Source organism: Spea bombifrons, chromosome 8 (genome assembly GCF_027358695.1).
Source record: "Spea bombifrons isolate aSpeBom1 chromosome 8, aSpeBom1.2.pri, whole genome shotgun sequence".
NCBI lineage: Eukaryota > Metazoa > Chordata > Amphibia > Anura > Pelobatidae > Spea > Spea bombifrons.
Window position 1 is genome coordinate 26,096,461 of NC_071094.1, and position 24,262 is coordinate 26,120,722.

At 38.8% G+C, this 24,262-nt stretch overlaps 1 protein-coding gene across 1 annotated transcript; it reads left to right on the forward strand.

Annotated features, from left to right (window-relative positions):
* Positions 1 to 1,905: 1,905 nt before the first annotated feature.
* On the forward strand, positions 1,906 to 15,683 carry FGF16 (fibroblast growth factor 16). Its single transcript, XM_053473157.1, has 3 exons — positions 1,906 to 2,463; positions 10,891 to 10,994; positions 14,403 to 15,683. Exons 1-3 carry the CDS (start codon positions 2,190 to 2,192, stop codon positions 14,646 to 14,648), a joined length of 624 nt encoding a protein of 207 aa, XP_053329132.1. The 5' UTR covers positions 1,906 to 2,189; the 3' UTR covers positions 14,649 to 15,683.
* Positions 15,684 to 24,262: the final 8,579 nt, after the last annotated feature.

Consider the following 24,262-nt stretch of genomic DNA (forward strand, 5'->3'; position numbering starts at 1 on the left):
ACTTATTGTACATGCAGGTTTTGGCATTACATTTCTACAGAGATGTATTAATGAGCATGAAGAGTGATCTCAACGATTATAGTAAGGCAAGTGGAAATCGCAAAGTTGCTAATATTGTAAAAGTATTGTTTGGCCCAAAACAACATAGAGTTTTCTATATTTCAGCAAATTTCATTAGTAATGGGATCTATATCTTTTTTCATTGCTTAAAAAAATGGTTGGTTACCTAGGTATCTTTTTAATCAAAGTACTGCAGTGCATTATATACTTATCATCTATTAAGCAGCTACAATGTTTTTTCATTCATTAATAAAGCACCAACATAGTCCATATCACTGTTAAACATATCCAATGATATTATAATCAGAAAGTTACAATGGGCTGCAATTTACTTTAAACAAAAGCTTTTGCTACATTTTGTGAAATGTTCTGTAAGCCCTCTCCAAAGACTTGTACCAGCCGTGTACAGCCTGGAGCTTTGCATATGGGCTGACACCTGATTACAACAAGACTCTAGGAGCTCCCAAAAGCTCAGAGCAGGAGTTAAATAGAAAGCTTCTCCAGCCAAAAAAAAGTTCTGAGAAAAGCAAATCCCACAGGACAGTGTGCAGGTGAAGAGAACCAAGTGTGGCACAACAAGTGACAAACAGCACCGTCTAGTGGACATATGTGAGAATCACACACTAGTAAAGCTTACAATTCAAAGGTTCACGTCTGTATATTCAGGACTAAAAGCCAGACAGACACAACAGCATCTATTCAATTTCAGGAAAGTGTGTTAATTGTGTTTAATCACATTTCCAAAGATATTTAAACTAAAATCTGAATCTTCTACCCCACTCAGTAATTCACTCACTTCTATAATTGATGTGACCCAGTGCTGAAATTGAATTAAGGAATCTATCTAGACAATTAACCTCATAAGGGCTTCTGATAGAGCTATTGAGTGTGTTTTAGTTCACCCCTGTTGTTTATTCGCAGTTTAAATTACCCCAATAATGGGGTGTCTTAACTTATCTCATAGTTTTGGCTATGGATCAGACACGCACACATTTATAATAATACCTCTCCCTCGTTCTCTGCCCTCCTTTCTGGTGTCCCCAGATCATACCCATTATTTTAACCCCCCCTCCCCAAACCCTAACAGCTGCTCTTCAGCCACAGTATTGCAGGGCAATTGATCTGGAGGGAAACACCTGTTCCTTACATGAAAAAAAGGTGGGAATATAGCCCAGGACAGACTTCAAACCGTCTGATATATATCCCTCTCTCTCTCTCCAGTGGCTTGTAAAATGAAGTCATAAAATATACAGTATCATTTTTCAAAAGATCGCTTTCCCCGTTGATATACACTGAGCTGTTCCTCTGTCTTCTTGAGATTTTCTAGGGACTTGAGCATTAAAAAGAAAACCCCACCAAGACACAGCCTATTTACTACCCTTGGTGCAGCACAAGGATTAGGTTCCCTGTGGATTGGTTTTATTGCCCTCTTATCTCCTGTGTTAGGGGAAGGCAGAGCCTCAAGTAATAGCTGGGAGGGTTGATCAAGGCACCTTAAGACTGAGAGATGTTGTGTGCAGTGTGAGTTGTGTACATCAGAAAGAACACACAAACACACACATGATTCCATCAGTACTTTTACATAGACCTGCCAAGATCTGTTCTGCATTTTTCTCCTTTTTAATAAAACAGAGGGAGAGCAACATTTCTTTTCTCACTCTCCAAAAAAAGAACCCAATGGATCAGAGGTGGTGGTGGTGGGGGGGAGGCTTTAGCCAAGGGGAATAATAATGAGGTGTGGCTTGTATTTAAATCTCCAGTAAGTCAATGTTAAGGGGAGTGTGTTATGTATATATATAAAGTGCAGTTTTCATCTCCTAGCTAGACAGATCCCAGCTATGAAAAGCACGAGCAGATTAATGAAGAGACACAGGTCTGCGGCTCTCCGTGTGAACGAGGTTACTCGTGGACGCACCGACGCAGTGGAACTGCTGGGACACAATCGCACCGACAAGTTGATGGACATCAACAGCATAGCCTTTATCTAAGCGCTCCGTGCATTTACACAAACTCGGGGCTTTTTGCCTTTCCACTTCTTCTCTCTCTTGCTTTGTTACTTGCCCCGCGTCCGAGGGTGTATTGCCCACAGAGACACACCGTGCCCCCTCTCCCCGTGCCAGTCTCCTGCCATGGCTGAGGTTGGTGGCTTCCTGGCATCTCTGGATTTCGACGTACACGGATTCCCCTCCTCTCTTGGGAATTTGCCTTTAGCGGATTCTCCTGGCTTCCTGAACGAGAGGCTGGGGCAGATTGAAGGCAGGCTGCAGAGGGGATCCCCCACTGATTTTGCCCACCTGAAGGGGATCCTGCGGAGGAGGCAACTTTACTGCCGGACGGGATTCCATCTGGAAATCTTCCCCAATGGAACTGTACATGGAACACGGCAGGACCACAGCAGGTTTGGTAAGAGGACCTTCCACGCACTTTACTCGGGCTGGGGTTTTAACTCTTTGATGGGGGGTATTATCCCTTTGGGGTGCGAATCGCTGCTTTCTTTTCTGAGTTGTTTGATTTCGCGATGTGATGGAAGTTCTGGAGTTTGGGCATCTGATGTAGGAAGCTACAGCCACTGCGGGGTCCTCCGGGTGGAGGCTGCAGCATCTTCTGGAAATTAAGACCGATTTATACTCGGAGATGATGCTGTGCAGACGTAGAGCGGTTTGTGTTTTGGGGTCATCATAATAAGGATGAAGAGTCATTAGCAAATACAGTTTGTGGCATGTGCATGATGTCACCCACCGGGATCTATCTATCTATCTATCTATCTATCTATCTATCTATCTATCTATCTATCTATCTATCTATCTATCTATCTATCTGTCATATATCCCTGTATTTAAAATCCTTGCCAGAAGCCTTAACCATAACTAAGTCATTGTAGATTTTTTTAGATTTTTCTTTAAGCTGTTTTACTAAGAGCATTGAATGGGTTAAACATTAATTATCAATGTGTTCTGTGCCAGTACTTCCAGTGAAATATATAGCTAACAGTAATACATACAGCTAATGTGTCCTTTTCCCATCCTGTGTGCTTTTCAACAGTTTTAGCTACAATTCTTACATTTTACTTATGTCATTGTAAGCTCTTTGGACAAAATGTTTACTTTTGTTTTTAGGGTGTACATTATAGATGTAGTTAGGCGAATGAGGCAGGTGATAGACTAGTCTTAATATTTTTTTGAATTTTATTACTGGGGACAATTGTTTAGTGTCATTAACGCCTGGATATACTTTAATGAACATTGTTTGATATCACAAATACATTGCAGAATTTTGCTAGTGAATGGCCTAGTCCATTTTGCTTAGTTTATATATGTTACTTTCCTTGTACGCTTATGACCTTTTCAAGAATTCGGTAACCATTAGTCACTAAAGGGTTAAAAGTACTGCCCAATGGTTTATATTTTTGACTTTAGAGCATCATTGTAAGTGCCATTGATTCATGGCAGCATGAGCTCCATTCTAATAGATAAGGAAATTTATTTTAACTCCTTAAACCCCTTAGGGTTGGCAAGTGAACTATAGGATTGTGGATTCATGGACTGATTATTTTTATTTTGGTCTTCCCTTTAAGATCTAGATTATTTTTCAATTTAGTTTCTGAATAAAATTCACTATATCACAGTTTTTAGAAGTCTGGGGATCTTAATGTATTGTAACATTTAGGTCCTCCTGTAAATACTAAGACCTTTGACATTGAAGGGATTTTATTTATCTATTTTTAAGAGATACCCACTGGTTACATTTAACATCTTTTGTTTTGTTTGCATCTATTTATTCCTTGATGTTGTGCAGTAAGTAATTATTTCGGTCAACAAGCAGATAAAAGGAGAGCACATCAGGTGTCCCAGCATAACAAGCATTTCTTTGAAAAGATTTATTGCCCCATCAGCCAAGGAGTAGTCTTCCTCTTGTACCTGATTTCAGCCAGCACATACTATCTTACTAATTACCTGAGGTATATGAACCTCATTGATAGAAAAGCACATGAAAGTTAATTGAAGTCTGAAATATCTAAAAGTTATCACTTTTGCATTACATTGAGGCTCATGCCACGCGTTGCTTTTTTACCTTGTTTTTTTAAGTTGTAGCTGCTTTTAAGTAAGTGGTGACTATTATTTTAGATGGACTAGAACAGGAGGTGGGAGTTAGTTGAGGATTTAGTTAACTGGGGCTTAGCAGTTACTGTAACAGGTCAGGCAATGGTCTGCATTGCTGTGATCAATATGTACCATTGAGCTGCATTCTTTCTTGCGGCAAAAGAGTTAAATTCCAGGTGTGCCCTGGAGCAGTGGATATGCAGTGACCCTCTCCCATGCTCTTGCAGGGTGTCCCACCCAAGAGGAAACAGGTGTCCTTCCTCTACGTGTCCCTTCTGCGATGCCTCGCAGACTCTGTCTGGCATTGAAGGGGTTAACCCCTTCTGTGCCAACCCACATACCAACCAAAAGACGCAGCCGCCAGTGCCACATACAGAACTAATTACACGATTAATATAAATCATCTCTCCCCTCCAGTTTCCGCTTGGGTAGAATTAAAATGCTAAACAAATGTGCTCATTTTCAAGAAATGTCAGCTTCTCTTTTTTTTTTCCAACTTCCCTTTATGTGCAGGTGCACAAAAAAACATTACTTTTTTTCTAAGGAATGTCTGGGATTAGTCAACACATCCCAGGTCCTACCCTCCCAACATCCCTTTTCCAGAATCACAGTGCAGGTTCCCATGCACTTATCCGTTTTCTGAATTTCCTTGCTAAGATAACATATTTCATTTGATTTGATCACAAGCCTCGCACTTTAGAGGGGCGCCTCACATATGCTAAACAGTATAAGGTCCCATAAGTACCAAATGCATTTGTGTCTTTACTTCATTTTTGTTACTTTATTTTCAAAATGTTTGATGTAACACTTAAATAAACCTATTATCCAATTTAGTCTCAGATGGGCCATCAGCAGTTCACTACTCTAGGGTTGAAAAGATTATAAGGCATGGAAAGGAAACAATGTTTGGGGTAATTTGGGGGTTCCCTAGCATTCGCTTTTATAAATAGGGATGAAAATCAAAATCAGATGAGCAAACTTGAGAAGGATTGATAAACCCAAGGTGCCTCGGCTTCAACAATACATTGGGATGTAGCACTCTTTAAGAGTGAACTAGGGTCTCAAGTTGCACAATGGACTTTTTGAGTCAAACATTATCAAGTTAAAGGGATGTAAAGGGTTAAAAGCTAAAGTACCCTATGCAAAATGACCAGAAGCCATCATTTATAATACAGTATATGGAATAAAAAATTATACACAGCTAGTTTCAGTTTTCATAAATTTTATTTAACATTTGTTCTCACTTTTTTGGGTTAGCATAATTTTCAATACCAGCTTTAGATGGGTAATACAAACGGATACCATTTACCATGACATTACAATTTACTGTGCATGGAAAATAAATGTCAGTTGTATTTTAGTAAATTTTCCTTGAGACAAAATTAAATAACAAAATAAAGAAATCTGTCAACATTTGTGGCGATGTGTTACCTAAAGACACGCAAAGCCGAACCAAACTCAAATCAGTTAATGATTTAATGCTTAAGCCCCAATTATTGAATACTGTTTAAAGCTAAACCATACCAAAAGTTCAAGATATTTCTCATCCTGTTACTATACTATATGTGTAATAGGATCATAACAGAACGTAAAATATTGGAATTTTCACATGCTGGTTTCCAGTGGGCTGAGGGAAGCAATTATCCTTGGCACTTGCTCTTAAGAGTACACTGCGTTTCCAGCAGACTGCTACAAGACACAACAGGAAGTGAATCGTACAAAAAGAAAATTGCTTCCCCAATCAGCCAAAATACAGAAATCAAATATTTTATGCTCTGATAGATTATGCCAACCCTTGCCTATATAGATGTGACTGTTGGAAAATTTCATTTAGATCATCTCCACAAAGTATTAACGCATTGCAATACTTTTCTTTCAAGCTACACAGTTATTAAAATAAGCCTTGTTTCAAAAACATATACTTTATTCTGAAAACGGTAAATAAAATGGTATAATAACGGCATGGCGTCAGATTGGGGACAAAGATATTAAAGCAACAAAATATAAATAAGCAGGGTAGTTTAATATAGGTTTTTTTGTAACCATGTACCATTTCACCCATCCCTTTACCCCATGTGTCTCTGTAGCTTGATATATAATTGATGCTAAAACAAATTTTGGTATCCAGCACCAAGTACAGTCTGTACGTAAAGCCATAGCCCGTCAAGATAAAGTACTGTATTCTAGACCAACAACAAATTAAAATCAGATCATCATAAAAGAGCAAGGGAAACCCGGGAATAGTTTGATGATGGTAGTTTGCAATAATACATTTTAAAACTAAATGGATCACACTATTGAAATATAGAACATTTCAAAGCAAAAACACTGTTACTAACACATAAAAATTAAGCCATAATATAGTTGGAATTGCAAAAAAAAAGAATGAAAAAGCTGACAGGTGTTCTTGAAATAAAAAAATGTCTGTGTCAGAAAATTCAAAGTCTGAGCCAGCCATCCCCTCCTTAGACCTCAGTGGGTAATCCCATAGAAGGCAGACATTCTCGCTTAAAAATAGGGAGAAGTGTGTAAATCACAGCTGTCTCTGTCTGATTGTTCCATCTGGTCCTTGTCCTACCCCTCTATAGGTTTACACTGTGTTTTTAACACGTAACATTCCATAAGTGTTTCATTCTCCATTATCCGTGCAAGTGAACTTGTCTAGACATTCAATATAAGACGTTCTGGGTCTGTACATTACAGCACTCCCCGAGGCGGTGTAAAATGAATAGTTTTGTGCTGGATTTGAAAGCGAAGCCCAATAGAATTTATTGGAAACTCGTGTCTTTACATAAATCTGTGCCGAATCGGGTCCCGAAAGCCTACTATATTGTGTACTTGTGTATAGCACCTTCATGTGCTGTTAACTCTTTACTGACACATCAACGAAAAATACGTGGACATGGATTTGCTTGTCATCCAACTTATCATTAATGTGGTTAATGGAACGACACCTGCGGTCTCATAGAAACAGCTCATAGATAGAATCCTTCTCTGAATCTACAGAGCGCTATGTATTGCAAGCAGGTTAATCTCATGAGAGCCCTTGGAAGTTCTCTCAGATTTAATTTTGCATTGTAAACGGCCAACTCAGGCCTTCTTGCAGGAAAAGATCACAGAGATTGGCCCTTACAGGTGCGGTTTCACTTATTTAAAATGTTTATTGTTCTCTCTATGATGTTAGACAAACAAAACTTAGCGCGTCTGTCATCTAATTCTTTCCTCTACAGGTTTAACCATTTATGATTATATCCATTTTTCTAGTTCACATCTTCTTAATATGACAAGGGACTAGTCCTCAAGACATCAAACTTAGATGGCAAGCTTTAGTCTAGGAGACAAGGACTTCCTAGAGACAATCCGAAAGATCACCCAGTCTACGATACATTCTATGCACAGTACAAAGTATATAGCCATGTAAAGAAATTGCATTTGATTTTGTTTTTTGCCCTGGTTGTAGGAGGTCATTGTGTTTTTTATTATTTTACCAACTTATATGTTGCTATCAATGACAAATAATATTGTTTGGGTATTCATTAAAATTACAGATGTAATTCACAGGGTCTAGAAAAGATACCAGAAACTGAAGTGTATTTCAATGGGTTTTAGAAATTCCGTAATAGTAAATACATATAATAAATTGCTTTATTATTTTCTTTATGTCAGAGCCACACTATGGCATGACAGGAAGCCCACCTACGTGACATGATGTGAAGGTTTCACAAAAAAGTTGGCAGATTTCACAAATGCTCGTCCCATAGTTATGCTTAAACAACATGTAGTTTCTCTTGACACCATTTGTTTCGTTCGTGGAACTGAAATTAGTTTTTGTTTCTTTGTTAAGTGCCCAATACAATGCACGTCGTCTCACCCATTTTATCTTCATGCAGCCCCCTGTAGAGGTCGTCGGGAAAACACCCTCAGGCGACAACTAATTCAGTCCCTGAACAACACATTATAATGAAAATTATAACAAAAGGAAGTGATTTATTTCTCACCTGAGATAATGGGCTTTCTGCGGGAAGAGGTTAACTAGCTCTAGCTGCTTCCTGTTGACTTATTCCTGTCAACAAGACTTAAAGCTAAAAGAAGGATGCTAAGGAATAGAATAGGGCTGTCATTGTGGGTTGGATGTGTATTTGCCCCATCAGCTGCCTCTTCTGAGTTCTGCGGGAAAACATAATGTCTGCTACGCTGAACCATATCGTTTTTTTTTTAATAATTAAAAAATTAAAATAGACAATGTTGTGTTGAGAGATATTGGTCAGATCACATGATCTAAATAAGTTCTAAATACTATTATTATTATTATAGATAACTCATAGTTTTTAATTGCTCACTTTTAAAAACACTTATAATTTATAGATTATTGTCACAGTTGTGTTTATTCTGCATATATTTAATGTTAGGCAGCTTTTGGGGTGTTTTTCTTTCCTTGTTGTGATCCAGGCAGTCACTCTTTATGAAACAATCTATAGTACTATAAGCAAGCTCAGCTTTCTTCACTTCCAATGAAGTGATCCAACGATTAGACCTTTGCATCCATATCGCTTTGCTTCTAAAGGAACCGGTCCAATCCTGTTAAATTCCTGCAGAACCGTACACCAAACTATTTAATGGATCCCCAACCAAAATGTTCGCTAGTTGCATGGTGTTTCTTATGTTTTCTTGTTGGCTTCTAACTGTCATTGAACTGGAAGTCTAATCTCTCTCGGCAAGCAGTGATGGAAATTGCACTTTAGCAGTCACTGGATGTCCATTGATTGCCCGGCCTGCGTATTACAGCTGGATGCTGTCTCGTGCCAGCGCTGGTGTTATGAGGAGAAGCATGTGCTTCCAAACTGCTGCCTAATTACAGCATCTGGTGCATCAGAGCACAAAGGGGCATGACCAGGACGTCACGTACTATGTTTTGACTGAAATTGCTCCCAATAAACAGCTTCCATATGGAGCTGACGACTGCTGGTGCTCTTCTGTACTGTAAATCATGCAGCCTTTTATCAACCACTACATGCTACCTCTGTGGTTTATTATAACAGAGCAGTAGATGATCACCTGAGAACATACAGGCAGCATCACTTAAAGCCTCTTCCTCCTTAACTGTTTTTCCCTATCCCATTTTCCCAATAAATCGATATTCCTTGAAGCCATACGATTAAAGCACCTGCACATCTACGATGAGTAATCCATTTTGCTCTAATAGATCGGGGGGTCATTTCCAGGTCTTTTATTCTCTGGCAGGACTTAGAAAAAAAGGGGAAAAGGGTCCTTCAAGCATGACAACTAGGACTGCATAGAAAGATACTTCAAGACGCCATTAGACTTAATTTACCAGCCTTTAGTGAGTCAACGACAAATGGGAAATGATCATCTAGTCCGTGGATAGATGTTTTCCCTCTGTAACAATTAACTGATGATGTTAGTTATGCGGCTTAAATGGTTACTAACACTTGGCATTTGTAGTTAACGTATATAGTGGTTTTATACGGTTATATTGATCTTGGAGTATGATATCCTGGCTGTGCAGATGGAATCAAAGGGAAACCAAGCATAAGAGCTTGCTCAATCTAGGTGTGGTGCTAGGTGTATTTGCTGAGCCAAATGAGCTTCACTTGGGACCTTATTAGAGCCTGCATCTGGCCTATAGCCTGAGCTTTCTGCCAAAGTTTTGTATTATTTGGTTGTACAGGATAATAATTAAATGCCTTTGATATTGAAAGGTCAATAGTAAAACATGTCTAGAAGTTTCAGAGCCAGATTTTCTTTTGGTGGAGCTTGACGTCTTTTGGGTACAAATCGTACCTCATTTTTTGGAGGATGGATGTATACTCCCTGCCATTCCTCATGCTGTTTCATAATTACATCCTTACCGCTATAAAGCACATGTTCACATAGTCTGCTGTCCCCGATATCTAGCCTTAATGGAGATTAACCTTGGCATGCTACTGGGTTTGAGATATACTGTCCACAATAAAACGCTCATCCTGTTCTTACTCTGAAAATGTCATAAAACTTTGGATAATTGTTCCCAGTCACTTCAATGCACATGACAGCTTAGTGTCTCCGTCTAATTACCATTTTCATTCAGCATTATGCGCTCTCCGCATGCATTGGCTTCTTTCCCGCCCCGAGCGCCGCCATTTGCAGGAGATGTGTTTGGCTAAACCTGTTTACTGCTGGTCACTACACAGGTGAGCGATACTCGCAGCCAGTCAGCTCCAGTGCTGGTTTGCTCACGAGTTCATAAAATGTTCCCACTTTTTTAGTGGGAGCAATTTCTTGCCAGTGATGCCAAAGGTGGCGTGAAAAGTAAGACTGCAGAGAGGATGATGTCCTGCAGCTTCTCATTGAAGCAACTGCTTTTTCCTCATACAGGTTGAAGTTCTCCAGTTAGCAGCAAGGAAGTACTCCCACCGAATGCTAGAAATTTCTGTGCATACACATGGGGGTATTGTTAGATCCCCTGGGAACGTGTGTGTGTGTATAGGCACTTTGGCAATGAGGAGATGTATTCAGCCAACAAGTTGCTAGGGGCAGGCAAAGGTACATTTGCAAGGGAATAAGAACATTCATCGGGAATGGACACTCATCTGTCATATGCAATTAAGGGCAGGTGATGGCTGAAGTGTCCCTTTAATGTATATCAAGAATAGGTATTTACCTGACTAATTATCTACATCACTTTCTGCCTTTTACATTTTAATACTCACAGTGTCACTTTGTTCCTTAGGAATCCTGGAGTTCATTAGCTTGGCAGTTGGGCTTGTTAGCATCCGTGGAGTGGATTCTGGACTGTACCTGGCCATGAATGAGGGAGGAGAACTGTATGGGTCGGTAAGTTCAAATTTCCTTCTACTAATATATATATTTATGGATATATGCTACACCGGGAGATCCTTACTTAGTGTTATGATATTTATATAAAATTCCCATAGCTCAGGAGGCAAGCGGAATGCACGGATTATAATATAGTGTCCCTTCTGGTTTTTGTAGAGCCTCACCCAGTTTTCATCAAGCTGTGTTGGCTTATGATAATCACATTCTTTAATTTGAATAAATCTTGATCTCATAAGATGATAGAACCTTAGTAATTAGGTTACGGGCAACGTTTCACTGCTTTAATGCCCAGGGGCATAAGATTGTGTAATTGAAAGAATTTGGAACTTGGGAGAATGGAGCCCTGCACAGCAGCTGGTTAAACATATACCTAAAGGTTTAACCATGTTAATGAACACTGATGAGAACTGTCTTTTAGACTGAACAATTCACTTGGCTCCACTGTGAAGCAGCCTCCTCAAAGGAACATGCTAGCCCTGGTTTTATGTAAAATGTATATTGGAATCCATTTTACATGGACCCCATTGGATTTTGAGTGTACTTAAGTATGCTTTCCGTTTAACAAGATAACGCAGGCACTGATCTGGATGCACGTAAAATGCATCAGAGTCCATGTGTATGAAAACCCTCAAAAATATAGGGTCTTTACTGTCCCTATAACAACTTGTTTATGGTATGGAGTCACAATGTATCACATACATCTGTAGGCTTTCCCAATGCTGTGTGTAGCACAGAAGCCAATATTCCTTGATTCCAAGATGGGGAAGAGACCACTGAAGTATGTGTCTTTACATCTTTTTCTGTGTTGGCCCAATAAAAGGTATCAGCTTCAACTAAAGGCTTCATCTTCATTTGGTCTAGTACAGTTATATCCATTTTCCTTGTGAAAATCAGGGGGAAAAACATGTAGACAGAAACTTGGGTTTCTCTTGGGGCTAACACTGAAATACAACATCAATCACTGAACTTGGGTTAGGGTCCCCAGTCTTTCAAACAGAATTAACTTCTTTTAAGCAAAAAAGGTACATTTTTAAATGACCTACGCTTATTTTTACCGGCGGCCTTTGTCTCCTCTGCCTGATGATTTGAAGCAGCAGGAGATGACATCATATGCTGGCGAGAAGGTTTTAGTTCTTCACTGCAAAATGATAGGCTTCCATGAGTCCACGCTAGTGGGTCTGGGTAGCTCTCTAATCTCATCACTTGACCCTTGGACCCTAAAGGCTGAATCCCTCTTATGACTCTAGTTGTCTAAGGGGAAGTCCAGCTCTATCTGTTAACTAGAAATATGTCTATAAAGAAAGAGCTGGGTACTAACAGAATTTAATAAATTAGTTTTTTTATGTGTTTTAAATTACTTTTTAGATAAGTGGATTACTTACCTGGTTTCATTGTTTTGTCCTTGACTAGGGGTAAGTAACCTGTAGCTGACTACCTGTTATTTAACTAAAATATACTTATGACAGCAGAATAGAATTAGAAATCATAGTTTGTAGTACTCATATTGTGAACTACATTTCTGAGCACTAATCCACTCAGATATAAGATTTGCGTTTAATCGTTTTGCAAAGTAAACTCAACTAAAGTAAAGTGAAGAATAAAAAAAATACCGCTCACTAAATTCTGTATATCTTTTGTCAGAACCCATTGCCAAATAGCTCATTATATTTCACCTTCTAGACTGAACATCACAGCAGTTTTACTGCCAAAAGAATATAGAAAAAAAAATGAACGGAGTGGGGGATGGGTAAAATCTTGATCTCTTTTTAACCACTTAATTGCTCAAAAGGTGTTCAATGCGTTGGTTTTCAATGTATCACACACCCTTCTAGCATTTTTGGGGAAACTGGTGCATTTTTGCAGATATTTACTTTGCATTATACTCTGCTGGTTTTGCTAAATTATTTCTTTTGAAGAAGAAAAAAACGCAAAAAAAAAAAAAAAATTCTGCAGAGTCTCGTTTTTCAGAAACATATATACATGTGGTAGTCATTTCATGATTAAAAATGTGTTTCTACAATAGCCTGCTCCCTTCCCTCTGCGGATTTGAGCTGGCCCTGCTATGTGTCACTTGCAAGCCAGCTTCTTTTAAGTCAAAGCTGTAAAATTCATGTTGAAAACATATATTGTCTGTGCCAAGGCATAAGGGAACAATCTTCAAAAAATCTATGTACAGGTGGAGATTTTCCTATTAAAATGATCAAAGACACAATTAGCAATGCTAAAAAGAAAACATTCTCAGTCCAAGGAAAAAAATGTTTTTTTGGTCCAGAGCACCAGCTGGGAGGATACATGTACAAAAATATACAGTATGTTAACCCACTGTTATCCAGGGTGCTACTCAGAACACATAAAGACGATACCTTATGTAGGGCCTATAGACAATGCTGCCTTACATAACCACCTACCCTGCATGGGGCGTCTATAAATATACACCGATGTAAGAGAGGCAACAGTTTTGGTAACTTTACATCGTGTCTACATGCGAACGCACGTCCTTTCTTGGCTTTCTATAGCACTTGGTGCCCCTTACCCATATTTGCTCAGGACACCTAAAACTCTCAGTGGCACTAAGAGAGCGTAAGGAGGGAGAAGCTTATTTTTACTGTGTATGAGAGGCAAAAAAAAAATTTAGGCCTCAATCAGTGGCGTTGGTGATGTTCATTATTTAGATAAACTCTTTGCTAACTTCTATATGACAGGAACGCTATATTATGCTTTGGTTTTGGTTTTAATAAGAAAATGAGTTTTGAGCAATGTAGGCAGAAAGTAAAATTCACCAAATCCACCCAATACAGATAAATAATACAGGGAAGACAGAGGTCCTCCACATGGGACCCGTGGGACATTCCTAGGGCCATGGACCAGAGGGCGAGATTATTTCCGCTTTCGGGTTTGCAATCCTCCTGATTTACTAACCTAAGACAGAAATCTTGAGCTTGAACCAATCCTATATGGGAGTAGCCTCATTTAATACTTATATTTTTTATATTATATTTTGGCCTATTTAATACAGATGCCAGCTTGCTTAATCATGTACATTTAATGACTGTTGCATTCTTGGAATCAAGTTAAACCTCTGGCAAAGTTTTCGTTTTGGTTTTTAGAAAAAAAAATATATATATATAATTTAATCATCTCAATTCATCTTAACAAATGGTTTGCTGCCTTACTTTACTGTACACAAATATATTAGGTGTTTCTAGCCGATACTGATCAGAATCACTCAGCCTTGAAGGAATTTGAAATACACAGATAATTTGCTGATATTTGCCTAATGTAAAATACTTGGTCCTCCAATCAGTGGGATGCAGGTGTGTTGGAGCACCACAGCCAGGGGCTGCATACGGTTCTTCATTACTCAAACGTGTAAACTTCATGTACATTTTTTTTGTTGTTTCGCAGAAGAAACTGAACAGAGAATGTGTTTTCCGCGAGCAATTTGAAGAGAATTGGTACAACACCTATGCATCGACTTTGTATAAACATTCGGACTCAGAGAAGCAATTCTATGTGGCTCTAAACAAAGACGGTTCTCCAAGATACGGGCCCAAGACTAAGAGACACCAAAAGTTCACACACTTCTTACCAAGGCCTGTGGATGACAGCAAAATACCAGTCATGTACAGAGACCTGTTCCACTATAGGTGATATTCTGCTGGCTACTGACACTATTTGTACATACCTGGGACTCATATAGTGGATGGAGTGCTGCCTTTAGAAATGCTGCGAGAGAGAGCATGTTTAAGAGGTCGGCGCTCTAGGAGAAAGGGAGCGGGCCTTTTGAATATAGACCACTTTTTCTTTTTTTTTTAACTAAGAAGATGCTTTAATTTGTAAATAATAAGACAATAGGTACTTTGTACTATTCTCTACCAACAAACTTTTACCACTGGTTACCAGATTCTGGGACCATATATAAATAGCCATTTCTGGTGAGCTGCATTAACACCTTCAGTACAGTAGGGGCAAGCGATGCACTATCCAGTAATCCCCAGTTGCTGAAGGATCCAGATAATAAGAGTAATGGTACTGTGCTTGAATGTAGAAAAGCATTATCATTATAAGGGTAACTCATTTTTGTTCATGCGTTACAAAATCTAAAGGGGGGGATTCTTTTTGGAATTCCTGACACAGTGGAATAAGAATGCTTGGGTATAACAAGGAGCAGGACTGGTGCTGTGGTGTATAGTCCATTAACACTAACCCAGACAAATACCCCCAAAAATATAGGATTAACTCAACCTAGCTACTACCCATCTCTGCAAATTAATACTTAACGACTGTGAAAAATCACTGAATTCATTCATAAGCAATAGATGAACTTGACTAGAAGCTGTTGGGAACTGTTAATCTGAGTTTTTCTATTTTTCCAAATTCCTCTTTCCTGGAGACACATTTTGAAAATATCTATCCCCAAAATATATAATACAGATTTAAATCCAGTAGCAGCTTCCCTCACGGCCTCAGAGATAAATGCAATGCATATAGCACAGGTTTGAATCCAACCATAGGTATTTTGTGTTCTGGAATTCAAGGTTGAATTCACAGCATCGCCTACATATTTCCTATTCTGCCCATATAATTCTGGATTTTCTAAGAGCTGTAAAGAAAGGGAATTATAATATTTACTTGTGTTCTAGGCCTGCTTTGTTGTACCACAATAAGGCTTTATGAAAGAACACTATTGCTCTCTCCGACTTCTTTTTTGTACGAAAAAAAACCCAAAAAAACTCAGAACCACTAACCTGTTCACGCTTACGTACTATGAATTATCTATAAATCATAGAAATATTGGCACTTAAGATGGGGCCAAATTGTTGCTTTATGTGCAGCGACGGGCATCCTCTGGCAAGGAGCTGCTGTAGACTATAGCTCTCATCATGCCCAGGCAACTAAATACTGGTTGCCCATGATGGGAGACCCAGCATCTGTTTACCATAGGCAGCCTATTTCTGTTTGTGTATTTATACTTGTTGGAAATGGAATATAACAAATATATAATTGCCAATGCCAACTCAATCAACTCAGTGCCTGCAACTGACTAAGACTACAATGAACCCCGCGTAAGATCTCACAAGTGGTGTAATGGACGCAGTTGCTGCCGACGAGTTTGGATTCAGCCTTCACATGACAGCCCCAGTCTTTTGGACAGCGTTCTCCTAAAATCTTTCTGGTTGCACACGTTTGTGGAACTCACCCTACGCCTCAACTCATGATGCTCCTGTTTTCAAGGAACGTTATATAGATGCAAGCATGGATACTGTGCATAAGGACAAAACTATTTATAAAACGTATATGATATTTATTTTATATATTTATTTATTTCAAATAATTTTATTTTTAATGAGAGATGCTTATGACCAGATTTTTCATCAGAAGGAGAAAGAGGTCCTACTGAAATACTAATAAAGAAAAAAAAATTGAGAGCTTATTGGCAATAAATTTGTCTTTTATATTGTGAACTAGTAGATTTTATTTTTTCCAATGTATTCAATGGCAGACATTTGGCAAGTAATTCCAACACATAAAACATCAGTGTGGGGCTTTCTTTGGTTTTTAGAGAAAAGTGTAACAAATATATATATATATATAAATATATCTATATATACATACACATATATATATATTAAAAATCCTTGTCTCCTACACTTATCGAAGCCATCTCTATGCACCCAGATGCTGTAGCGTGGTAAATACAAATGTCCTTATATCAAGTGGTTTATTCATACATAAATGGATGTTTCAGTCTCACTTAAAGACCTTTATGAAGACAACCTGCAACTCCTCACAATGAGATATAAATGCTAAAACCAACTCATGTGTCACCCACCCCCCATCTCCAGGGCCTTCCACAATCAATCGATAATTGAAGGTGCAATCAATAGTTTAACCTGGATACGCCGGGTTACCATAGAGGTAAGGACATACAATGAACAGGACATATACTTGTTTAAGTAATACAGAGTCCCTCTGCTCCATAGTGCTCATGATGTAGTAAAGCCTTTTGGAGTCTCACAATACAGCCATGAATGTAGTAACACTAAGGCTTATTGGAGTCCTCAATACAATTCAGCCACATATACTTGTTTAAGTATATGCTTGTTTAAATAATACAGGGTCCCTGCGCCCTATAGTGCACACAATGTAGTAACATTAAAACCTATTGAGTCCCAAATACGATACAGTCACCTACTTCTTCAGAGACCATCTTGTATGTAGGAAACATGACATACGTACATTCTCATTTAGACCTTTTGGAACAACTGTATCCAATATCAGTATCCAGAACGCCTTCTCTGCACAACAGTTGTTCGGACCTGCCCCCCACCTCCTGCTGATGGGTGGTATATAGCATGTGGTCTATAGCAATGAACCTCAATGAGGAAAGTGGATGTTTTGCAGCAAGGAAAGGTTTTGCCACTGGTTTTTCTTTAGTTCTATCTCTGAAAGCGGTACATATGGCCCCAGATAAGTTCCCACAATGCTAGATCAGTTTTGCTCATGCATGCCAATTCACACGGACATAGTATTTTGTACATGACTTGGTCCATTAAACATGTAATTCTGTGTCTGTTATACTGTTTGTTTTAAGTGGCTGGGCAAGATGGGAACCCGGGGTCCACAAATTACACATTTCAAACAATAGTAGGAGCCCCCTGTTGTCCACAGGCTTATATTTCTTAGCTTATCTCTTAGGTTTTATAACACATCATTGGTTGATTTTTAAATGACTCGGGTAGAGTTTCATTGTTCTTCAGCAATTTACTGTGTCCATGTATGGTATGCCACAGGGAATACAATCCTATGCTGGATATCTAACTCGGCGGCTCTTGGTTGCAAGGCCTTCTTTTGTGCTTCTTTAAGTTCTCGTCTGTGATAGCCCCTGAATCCCCGTAGTGTAATGTATACCCATTGTACCACCATATTGTTGAACATCATCAGTCCCAAGTAATAGATATTGTCACAACTCCAGTCCAAAGCAAAGCAGACATTGAGTCATTAAGGTATGTAATCATCTTTTGTAGTTCTGCCATGACCCCATCCAACATATTGACACATCATTGATAAAACGTTAGTATAGTCATATATTTTCTGCAAATTTCAAAAGAATGTGGGTGGTACCCGAAACATGAATATACTCGAATATTTAAATATTAATTATGGCGTGTTTTTCAGGCGTGTATGTAGAGACGTAGTTCTTTCCACAAATAATCAAGTCACTGGGCAATAGGTTTGAGTAGATTTTCTTTAGCCGAAACAACTGGCTTCCCAGGTGGACATGTTATGCTCATGAATTACAGAAATTACACATTGGAGCAGCTTGGCGATGAATTTACACACAGAAGACTGAAAAGTGACCCCATAGATGTGTTTGCAGAAAAATAACTACGACCTTAGATCAAGGTAAGCATGCTGGATATTTATTTTAAAAGCTGCATGAGTTTCTGTTGCAAAGACACCCTATATTGTACAGTATGCCCAAAATTTATAAGCATAATAACATCTCCACCTGGGAGGTTAATTGGTTCAGGTAAAGGGAGTCTACTCCCATCTATTGTCCAGTGGCTTATCTGTTTAAAGAACCAGTTCTGTCTCTACGTATGTCCCTGAAAGACATGCCACAGTTAATTAAATTACTCAACAATATTGGAGTACCTGATCTAACAATGATACTGGTGTCTCTTGATGTCAAATGGTCCTCCGATTGAATATGTAACGTAGTTGCTAGAATTGACACTGACATTAAATTATTTTTCTTTTGAGGAAAGGTTCTATAGTCAGATTTCTGGTACGTCAATGGGTACTTCGTACGTGGGGAAGAATGATCTAACATTGAAGGAAACGTATTCAGGGCCACAGGTTGGCCAAAGACGGAACTACATTAAAAAGCAGTGGTGAAACATTTCCTTGCTGCTAAACATCCACTTTCACTCATTACTATAGAAAACAGGTGGGGACAGGTCCAAATGACTGTTTCAAAGAAAGGTTTTCTGGATACATCAATTCGTCTAGGTACACTTGCACACAATTTTTTAAGGAGCTTAGCGGGTAGGTTGCTTCAAACATCTCGGAGAACTAACCACAGTTCTTTGGTGGATTTAGGTGGCTTCAATTGCTGCTCTCTCTTCATGTAATCCCAGACAGACTCGATGATGGAAACATGGAAAGTGATGCCAGATAAGAACCATTCAGCCTACCTAGTTTTCCCAAGACTGTTAAAATAAGGGCTCTGTGGGGCCATACCATTACTTCAGGAGTTCTTGTTCTTCAATACGCTGAGTATAATTCTTAATGACTTTGGCTGTATGTTTTGAGCAGTTGTGATGCTGCAGAATAAATCTGGGGCCAATCAGGTGCCTGTACTTCTTAGCATTGAGGAGACCATCAATTCTGACCAAATCCCCAACTATATTTGCAGAAATGCAGCCTCAAGCCTGCAAAGAAGTTCCACCATGATTCACTGTTGCCTACACTTATTCTTGTACCGCTTTCCAGCCCTTCGGCAAACAAACTGCCTTTGGCTACAGCCAAATAAAAAAAAATCCACATCAGAGGTATGGCTTTTTGGCTGCAAGTCTTCCATTAAGACCACTTCTAGCCAGACAGATAGGTGTACCTGGGTCCTACCTTTTTCTACCAATGCTGAGCTGATAGCACTGCTGGACATCTTCCGATGGTGAAGGGAAGTAAGCATGTGTCTTTCCATCTGCCGCAAGTTTCCTTGACTGACCACTACATTGGCTGTTTCTTTGTGCTACTTCGAAAGAGGTTGGGTAGAACTTCTGGAAACTCTTGTCTGCGTTAAAAATCTGTGCCGGTGAGAGACCGTGGTGATGCAGTGTAACTACCTTGTGTCTTGTTGCTGTGCTCAGTGTTGCCATGGTGTATGACTTTTGCAACCTCATCCTTTTAGTGGGTTTGGCTGTTCCTCATCCAGTTTTATTTGTCCTACATAGCTTTTTTGTTTCAGTTAATGATTGTGTTTCAACTTACATATTAACTTGCAGATCATTAGCACCTTTTTGGTATAATTGTTTACTCATACACCTAACTATTTGCCTACAAAATCCCTGACTTTGTAAAAGTATACCTAGTAGAATTGATGCTGTTTTGAGGGCCAAGAATGGTCAAATGGCCAAATATTGCTTTGATTTAGATTTCTCTTCTGTTCACTCACTTTATATTTTAATTCATAAAAATAAACTAATAAGATATATATATCAATATACCTGGTACAATTGACCTCGCTATGTGAGTGTTTTGCCACAAAAACTCCTGCAATAAGCTTTCTTTAGTTTGTTTTATCATGTTTACAGTGGCTTGGTTATCTGTGCACATATAATCCAAAAGCTCATTCCTTCCTAGGCATTCTAGTTGATTTTGTTAACAAAAACCTATCGCCTATATTTTATAGTTCCAATCGCACCAAAAACTAAACCCTGCATGTGGAAACGATTTTCAAGAGTATGTCAGTGAGTGACGTTGGCAGACTAGCCTCTGGGAAGAGTCCATGATCTCAGAAGTGACATCAGACTTGGAGGGTAGAAGTTGAAATGAGACTTTCTTAAGGTTTTGCACACAGTTTTTAAATTACTGGTGTAGGCTACAACCAGCTAAGATTTACATTTCCTCCTAATAATTTATAGGATAGCAGGTCATACAAATGCTTAAATTAGGCAGATGTTGCACTTAAGTTACACTTGCTACATATTTGATTAACATGACTATTAGATGACAACCTCTTATTAGATGACAGGAATTATTTCTGACTCCTGCTCCAAACAACTATTGTGAAATACAATGTCAGAGACTGTCATGGCTGACAGAGCATAATGAGAGTTGTTGTGAGCTTCTACTGCAGTCACCAGCCTAAACCTGCTAGCTATGCTTATATTTGAAGGGGTTCATTCACTAAACCCTGGGTTTATTTACTAAAGGGAGAGCTTTGCCGTATAGCTGTGGTTTCAACTCCCCTATTATACTTGTACACATCCCTGGCTAATTTTCCCTTAAGCTGGTTCTTTATTATGTAGTTTAATCAGGTAGGTGGAAACATAAATAAATTTGCTATAGACAGGATCATCCAAGCAAAAGGTCACTCAGATTGGCCATTCATAAAATCAGGGAAACGGCAACTCTCCTACAGTGAAAACATTGGCATGCAGGAGTTTGTGGACCTGTTTGGTCTTGAAAGGGTCAATTATGGGAGGAATCTGAAAAGGGATCCCCTGAAAGGCTCTGGATCAAGGCAGCTGCATTTAATCACCCTTCCCAGCTATTAGCAGGAGCTGGTCCTGTCTTCAGAAAGCTGCGCCTGGCACAAAGCCAGAACTTGTGTCTCCCACCAGCTGTGCCACCCTTAACCCCTTAAGTACTAGGGACTGCTAAAACCCCACTCTCCTAAACCGGAACAAACACAAAACTCGCTTTAATATTTCACTCTTAATATGATTAATGGGGGCTTTACTGTTTTTGGACCTTTCCAATAGTCAAGGTAGTGACATGTTTATTTTTACAATTTTTTTCCAAAAATCAGGCCAGTTAAAAGTATTTGAAATATTTATTTATACAACATTTTAAAATCACCATAGTAACTAAATACTACAGTGGGTTTACACTCCTTTTTGAACTTTTCTTTTGATGTATTTAAAGCAAGATCTCATATTGGGTAAGATGTTGATTCAGTGTTTTTTTTTACTTTGGTTTTAAGTAATTATTGGGTTACCAGATGTGCTTGTTAACTGGGGATTCATATCTAAGAAGGTATTGTGTATATACATACAGAAAACAAAAAGAGTTTTCTCAATGCACTGAATGAGGAACCTAGCTGTCAAAAAAGTGGAAAGATGTTTGAGTCCATACTCCATTTGCAGGCACAATCCCTCATTGGACCCCTGATGATCCTTATTTCTAGGAGCTCAGAATATTTGGTGTGTCCAGTACTAACTTGTACAGGGCACACAAAGATGTATAGATAAAGTACGCCAAATGAATTATGAATAGGAAATGTTTTACTTGAAAGAACCTTCTTTTGTTCCTCAATGTCACCTTTTTTTGGTGACCCTCGTAATTCTGTTGTTCTGATCTGAAATGTAAAATGAGGAATTAATACAGAAACAAATATAACAAATAACTCAGCGACTTTATTTCCTCAATGCTTGTTGGCGCAGGGATTTAAACATCCACTAGTCCCTTCGAAACACGTGAAGCATTTGATGAACTGCAAGAAATTGAAGTAGCCCACAAATGCTTGTGAATTACTAAACTGGACATGGAGTCACCACTTCACCCATTTCCATGAGCTAGAAATGGCCTCATCTTCACATTTAGCATTTGGATTGTTAAATTCCCCCCTTGAAGTATTGACTGGGCATTTATAAAAGGTTGGTTGTTGAGATTTGTTGACTTCAATAAGCCCCAAATGTAATATAAACATGACTTTCCAAATTGAATATACTTTGTTGGGATCATGGCAGTGTTTAGTGTAAATGGTTAATACCAAAGCTTCTCACAAATCATTAAAGGAAATGTTTTGCTTCTTGCAAGAATGGTTTCAACCACTGGTTTAGAAAGTCGAAACTTCCTCAATTTCCATGCTACCTATAATTTCTGTAATAGAAATGGACGTTAAAGAACGGGGGTTTGGTGCAGAATCATAGAGGACTGTCCGGCTGTGTACTGAACTAAAAGTAACAAAAACAATTCCTCTTGAGCCAAAAAGGGGTTATCCTAATAACTGTCTCCTGATTACTTTTCAACTTCTGAAACCCAACACGGAACAACTGTTGAAGACGGAAAACGTAATGCCAGCCTGTCTGCGCAGGTGCATGTATTCTTTCTGGTTATTCTTCTCTGTAAAGGGAACCATCTCTGTTCTGCTCTGCCTTATGATCATTCTACCGCCATCTACCTAATGTAAAGCTTCTAGCCCCAAAAACATTAGCTGGTAATATTACCATCTAGGCCGTGTGTGTTAATCACTGCTGTCGGTCCGCTATATATGGCGCTATATAGTCATTATAAATAATAATTCCAAACAAAATTAGAAAAAAATATTACATACTCTGTTAAGTAATTTAAGGTGCCAAGAAAGGACATTGCCTCTGGGACACTCATTAAATTACTCTGCAGTAGAAGCTACCCCTGCTCATTAGTATTATTCTCTTTGTTTTACTATAAAAATTGTGCTTTAAAAAAGTACTTCCAAAAATGATTCAGTTATACAGAATACAGAGCAGATTAGGGTCTTGAGTCCATTCAAGCTTTAAAGTTAACTAGGTTCTCTTACCACACTATGAACTTTATACACCCCCCCATACATGCTATAAACTGCCCTCTCAATATATTACCCCATATTCCTAATCTCCCTTACTAGAGCTTTCACCAACATACCCAGAACTTCAGCCCCCTTACATCTCACACAACAACACTTCCGAGAGGAGATTTCTAGAAGGTACATTTAATAAACTGGGAGTTTAGAGACGAGTTGGAGTCTCCATCTATTAGGAAGATGTTAGCCCAGAGTTAAGCATTGGAGGCTATCTTACTAAATAAACTACACAGAATTAAAATATATTCTTGCAAGAGATACTCACTCACTCATCATAATGCCAGGTTTCACACCACTTCCACGTATTGCAAAAAGACTCAACACATAGAGACCATTTGCTACTACAAATGTAAAAAAAATAAAGAATAAAAGAACAGAATGAGTGCTGCTTCAATAGAAAGGGCTTGGTCCAAAAAAGCTCTTTGACCTCCATGATCGGAAATTTCTTAACCCTTATTGGCTGCGTAAGCTGTCAATCAGTGACAGTAAAGTACTTCCAGTGAAATTAATGGGAGTATTCCTGTGACTGATTGAAAGCTTAATCAGCCAATCAGAGGAAATCATTGGGAAAACATTACACATGTGCACTGGGGTCTGGACAGAGCCCTGCATGCCTCGCTCAGTAGATCCAGCAATGGAAGGGAGTACGTCAGGTATAAGAAGATGCATTCAGCCAAACACATTTCAAGCAGGACGTGGAGCAAAGGCATTTGCAAAGGATGGCGGGAGTGTCCAATGAAGCTGTCTGTCTATGTATATCATAGTAAGTAAAAGGAGAGGAAAAAAAAGGTGGGATAAAAATTCTAAAATTTTACGCCATGAGCACAGGTTAGCAAACATTTAAGCAACATAGCAATATATTGAAAAATATATTGTTTGCAGATAAATACAATAAAACATATTGCATTATCGTCATTACTACTACTAATAA

Bases quoted from the DNA above. Each gene is read 5' to 3' on its own strand.
- FGF16 (XM_053473157.1), top strand. From the start codon at position 2,190: ATGGCTGAGGTTGGTGGCTTCCTGGCATCTCTGGATTTCGACGTACAC. The intron at 2,464-10,890 runs GTAAGAGGACCT...TTTGTTCCTTAG, and splicing joins GCAGGACCACAGCAGGTTTG to GAATCCTGGAGTTCATTAGC. The intron at 10,995-14,402 runs GTAAGTTCAAAT...GTTGTTTCGCAG, and splicing joins GAGGAGAACTGTATGGGTCG to AAGAAACTGAACAGAGAATG.